This window comes from Salvelinus sp. IW2-2015, linkage group LG18 (genome assembly GCF_002910315.2).
Source record: "Salvelinus sp. IW2-2015 linkage group LG18, ASM291031v2, whole genome shotgun sequence".
Lineage (NCBI taxonomy): Eukaryota > Metazoa > Chordata > Actinopteri > Salmoniformes > Salmonidae > Salvelinus > Salvelinus sp. IW2-2015.
Window position 1 is genome coordinate 58,162,305 of NC_036858.1, and position 6,000 is coordinate 58,168,304.

The window sequence follows — 6,000 nt, forward strand, 5'->3', positions numbered from 1 at the left end:
GAGGTCTGGAAATATTCTAAGATCATGTTGTGGGTTGTCTATAATAATGAATAATTCCCTTAACGTTTTTAAATATCAGAAGATGAAAAAATCCCAGAATGCATTAGATCGAACACTGTAGTATGCAAGGGAACAATCTAACATCTCTTGACAAAGAAGAAAAATACAGTTTGACATCTGAATTTTAATCAAATTAATATTTGAAATGGTATGTGTATTTTTTTGCATTAATAAGTGGCATATCCTTTCGATAAACTATTTGTCAAGTGAATGAGACTTTCATGGTTCACGTCTCAGTTGAATTGGTTTAAATTATTTACATTTTACTTCAATTCCAATTTTCTGCATCTTGTGGGGTGTGGCCAATTAAAATTCATTGTCTGAATTAAATTAAATTAATATATATATATTAATTTAATTCAGAAATTCCAAATGTACCCCAACCCTGATGAATACAGAAAATGTTGTACATGAACTGTTTTTTATCCTAACAACTGTCTACCTTACAGACCCCCAAGAGATTTGGATTCGAAAGCTTGTGTGACCATCGGAGAGAAGGTACCTCATCTAGTTAATGTTCAGTATGCTATCTCTTACTGTCTCTCACATTCTTACCTTTCGTCTACCACTATGTTTTTTCCCAAACATGTTCCTTTGACAAAACCTTTATATAAAACTGAAGAACTTACATAAACATATGTTTTACATCTGTGTATAGTTGTTCTAACCTCTGTATACTTTAGGTTGAGTTAGGTCCTCTGTCTGTGGTCTGGATGCAGAAAGCTGAAAGCTTGGCTCAATTAAGGGTCTGTGAGCCATAAAGAACGGCCTAGCAAACATTATGACCCAGATTGAACACTTCTGATTGTAGGCAGACTGGAATGTGCTTTACTGCCTGATGGGCAGTAAAAATATTTATTTTAAACTCATCAAATATGTGGAATTTTCCATTGGCAAAGATGCAAGGTTTTTTTGTCTTACAATATAGCCTGAAGTCAGTCAGGGCAGCAATTTATTTTTTGGTTCTTGTATGAAGTGTAAGAAAACAAAAATGGTCCCATGATATACGTAAACTATTCTTTCAGATGAAAATGGGCATTTGTGGTGTCTTTGGACTCAACCCATCAACCCCTTAGAAGAGACTATATACAGTATTTAGTGTTTCAATGTTCAAAGCCTTCCATGTTGATAAAAAACTTTGGTTGGAGTAGATGTTTAAACAAAGACGTAGCTCAGAGCCAAAGCAGAACTCTCAAACAAAGAGAATAAGAGACCCCGTAAAATGACCCCGTATGTTGGTAGATTAGGATTTAGTGTTTCTTTTCGTGTTTGTCGCTCTCTGTTTCTGTTTGTTTGCACAAGATGAGGATTGGGTACCAAAAACCCCAATGACCTCTTGTGACTCAATATTTCTATCCCTCTTTTTGTATTCAATGATTACTTCAAGTATGGGAGAAGTAAGGGAAGGAAGGGAGATTTTTACCCAGTCTTGCTCTCTCTCATTACATCACTGTGTTTGAATCCAGCCTGACATGGCACTCTCCCCTGTCTGTCCTGTGCAGAACTTTGTGGTGAAGGCCGATGACTTGGAGCAGATCGACGAGCTGGGAAGAGGGGCGTATGGTGTGGTGGACAAGATGAGGCACATGCCCAGTGGCTTGATCATGGCAGTGAAGGTATGTGAGATTTGATGATGTAATTGATGTTCACTTTCAGGAGATCTAGGTCAGGTTACTATAGCAAAATCGCTTATACAGGCATCCTAATTCTCATCTTTTTCCCCAATATTTGGTATTTTGACCAATCAGGTCAGTTATTTTGCCAATAATTGGGCAAAAGATCAGAATTGGGCTGCCTGTGTTAACGCAGCCATAGTGACAGCTGTTGATGTAATACATTTGTTGGATGGATGGATGGATGGATAGACTTAGATTTATTGATTGATTTGATGTCCTTTCGCTCCCACCCTAGAGGATCCGTGCCACAGTGAACACCCAGGAACAGAAGAGACTGCTGATGGACCTAGACATCTCAATGAGGACAGTAGACTGCTTCTACACAGTCACCTTCTACGGCGCACTCTTCAGAGAGGTAACTAGCTACTTTATAATAACAATAATACTTAGACATTATAGGGTGTTTTTCTTAAACCCAAATACGCTTTACAATAAACAGCCTATTTGTTTATTCAGTCCCCATACGTTTTTGCAATTGCAAAAGCTACTCTTTATGGGGTTCTCCTACTGACTTAGTTTATTCCTATAAGGAACATATCCTACAATATCATTACAAAGATGTCAGGACAGAGCCTTGTAGATATGCTTTTAAGTATATTGGCACCCTTGCAATTTCAAACGGAGTGCAATGAATCAGAATGTTCTGTTATCTCTTTTTAAAACAGGCTATTTTTACCCTGTAAACAAATAAAAGAGGATTCCTCAAGGGTTCTATGGTAAGGGGGATTGTTCTATGTGGAGAAATAATTACTAAAATAACCCTTTGAGCTCTTTAATGGTTATTTGCAATTCAGAAAAGTGTTCTTTCATCTTTGAGTTATAATTCAAATGTAGGGGCGGTGGCTCATTTAGAATATTTTGAGGCTTGCTTTGCTCTCAGTTCTTTTTGTGCAACCATGAGTGAGAGTGTCATTCCAGTTGATCTAATATCTGGTGTTATGTCATTACATGTTAAATTATGGTCAGTTGTCTTGTGAATGTTTATTAAGTCAGTGGTTCTCAATTCTTTCATCAGGGATCACCAGCTGTGTTAATTTATTTTATCTTTATTTAACTAGGCAAGTCAGTTAAGAACACATTCTTATTTACAATGATGGCCTACCCCGGCCAAACTCTAACCCGGTCGACACTGAGCCTATTGTGCGCCGCCCTATGGGACTCCCAATTACGGCCGGTTGTGATACAACCTGTAATCGAACCAGGGTCGGTAGTGACACCTCTAGCTCTGAGATGCAGTGCCTTAGAACGCTGCGCTACTCGGGAGCCCGAGTGCTCTGCCGTACCAGATAGAGGTCGACCGATTAATCGGAATGGCCGATTAATTAGGGCCGATTTCAAGTTTTCATAACAATCGGAAATTGGTAATTTTGGACGCCGATTATTATTATTTTATTTTTTTACACCTTTATTTATCTAGGCAAGTCAGTTAAGAACATATTCTTATTTTCAATGACGGCCTAGGAACGGTGGGTTAACTACCTTGTTCAGGGGCAGAACGACAGATTTTTACCTTGTCAGTGTCAGGACCCGGTGCGAGAAACAGTCACTAATAATTGGCAGAACCCAGAAGATGAGGCAGACACAGCACTACTAGAGATGGTGGTTTAATAAAAAATAGATATCTTCCAAAATACAAAAGAAAATCCACAAAGTGGTAAAAACAGCAAGGGAAAAAACAAACCTCAAAGACCAATCCAAAAATACACGAGAACAAAACCAGAGAACCTCTGGAAAATCCAACAAGAGAAAAATGTTCACAAAGGCTGGYGCTGGGTGCTAACATACAAACACTGAGCAAGGAACTAAGGAACACACAGGGTTTAAATACTAACAAGGGAATGACTTACAGGTGCAAACAATAATTAGGGCAAGAAAAACAAAAGGTACAAAAAAGGTGCAAGGGGGACATCTAGTGAACAAAACCAAACAGTCCTGGCCAAAACCTGACAGTCAGCTCGGGGATTCAATCTTGCAACCTTATGGTTAACTAGTCCAACGCTCTAATCACCTGCCTCACGAGGAGCCCGCCTGTTACGCGAATGCAGTAAGAAGCCAAGGTAAGTTGCTAGCTAGTATTAAACTTATCTTATAAAAAACAATTAATCAATCAATCATAATCACTAGTTAACTATACATGGTTGATGATATTATTAGTTTATCTAGCGTGTCCTGCGTTGCATATAATCGATGCAGTGCGCATTCGCGAAAAAGGACTGTCGTTGCTCCAACGTGTACCTAACCATAAACATCAATGCCTTTCTTAAAATCAATACACAGAAGTATATATTTTTAGTATAATATTTAGCTAAAAGAAATCCAGGTGTGTTCATTGCACGCAGAGTCAGAGTATATGCAACAGTTTGGGCCACCTGACTCATTGCGAACTAATTTGCCAGAATTTTACGTAATTATGACATAACATTGAAGGTTGTGCAATGTAACAGGAATATTTAGACTGATGGACGCCACCCGTTAGATATAATACGGAACGGTTCCGTATTTCACTGAAAGAATAAATGTTTTGTTTTCGAGATGATAGTTTCCGGATTCGACCATATTAATGACCTAAGGCTCGTATTTCTGTGTGTTATTATGTTATAATTAAGTCTATGATTTGATAGAGCAGTCTGACTGAGCGATGGTGGGCACCAGCAGGCTCGTAAGCATTCATTCAAACAGCACTTTCGTGCGTTTTATGAKTTCAAGCCTATCAACTCCCGAGGTTCGCCCAAGAGAAACAAGCAGGTAACTAAAAAAGGTGGCAAGGGGACATCTAGTGTGAACAAAACCAAAAACAGTCCTGGCCAAAACCTGACGTCAGCTCGGGGATCCATCCCTTCAGTCAGGAACTGCCTCTTATTCAATCATAGGACTTAATTATCATAATAACACACCAGAATACGACCTTAGTCTTAAATATGTTGAATCCCGGGAAACTAATCATTCTCGAAAACAAAACATTTTATTTTTTCATGAAATACGGAACCGTTACCGGTATTATATCTAACGTGGCCGTCCATACAGTCTAAATTCCTGGGTTACATCAATTGGCCAACAACTTCAATGTTATTTCTTGCTAAACCTTATGGTATTTTAACACTATAAGAATTCTTGCCAGCAACAGCTTTATGATCCAATGAATCTCAGCTCGGACCTCACGACGGCTCCGTTTGCTTATGACCTCGTTACGCGAACCTTGGCACAGTACCAGGGCGGCAGCCTAGAAGAGTCAAACTTGCCTAGGGCATTTAGTACTATTTTAGGCTAAATATATAACTTATATCCTTTAATCAAAAATAAAACATTTAAATCAACTTTCTGTGCTATTTCGAATTAAATCTACTTAGGAATGTAACTATACATGGTTGATGATATTATTAGTTTATCTAGCGTGTCCTGCGTTGCATAATCGATGCAGTGCGCATTCGCGAAAAAGGACTGTCGTTGCTCCAACGTGTACTCTAACCATAACATCAATGCCTTTCTTAAAATCAATACACAGAAAGTATATATTTTTAGTATAAATATTATAGCTAAAAGAAATCCAGGTGTGTTCATTGCACGCGAGAGTCAGAGTATATGCAACAGTTTGGGCACCATGACTCATTGCGAACTAATTTGCCAGAATTTTACGTAATTATGACATAACATTGAAGGTTGTGCAATGTAACAGGAATATTTAGACTGATGGACGCCACCCGTTAGATATAATCGGAACGGTTCCGTATTTCACTGAAAGAATAAATGTTTTGTTTTCGAGATGATAGTTTCCGGATTCGACCATATTAATGACCTAGGCTCGTATTTCTGTGTGTTATTATGTTATAATTAAGTCTATGATTTGATAGAGCAGTCTGACTGAGCGATGGTGGGCACAGCAGGCTCGTAAGCATTCATTCAAACAGCACTTCGTGCGTTTTATGAATTCAAGCCTATCAACTCCGAGGTTAGGCTGGTGTAACCGATGTGAATGGCTAGCTAGTTAGCGGGTGCACGCTAATAGCGTTTCAAACGTCACTCGCTCTGAGACTTGGAGTAGTTGTTCCCCTTGCTCTGCATGGGTAACGCTGCTTCGAGGGTGGCTGTTGTCGATGTGTTCCTGGTTCGAGTAGGAGCGAGGAGAGGGACGGAAGCTATACTGTTACACTGGCATACTAAAGTGCCTATAAGAACATCCAATAGTCAAAGGTATAGGAAATACAAATGGTATAGAGAGAAATAGTCCTATAATTCCTATAAGACTACAACCTAAAACTGTCTTTAA

General features: G+C 38.9%; 1 protein-coding gene across 2 annotated transcripts in view; it reads left to right on the plus strand.

The window, feature by feature from the left end:
• The window catches only part of map2k6 (mitogen-activated protein kinase kinase 6), an 82,046-nt gene that overhangs the window by 49,905 nt on the left and 26,141 nt on the right, over positions 1–6,000 (plus strand). For both annotated transcript variants that reach the window (XM_024008632.3, XM_024008633.3), the window contains exons 3-5: positions 510–558; positions 1,563–1,676; positions 1,972–2,091. In XM_024008632.3, the coding sequence (XP_023864400.1) occupies positions 510–558; positions 1,563–1,676; positions 1,972–2,091 (283 nt within the window). The remainder of the gene's footprint in view (positions 1–509; positions 559–1,562; positions 1,677–1,971; positions 2,092–6,000) is intronic.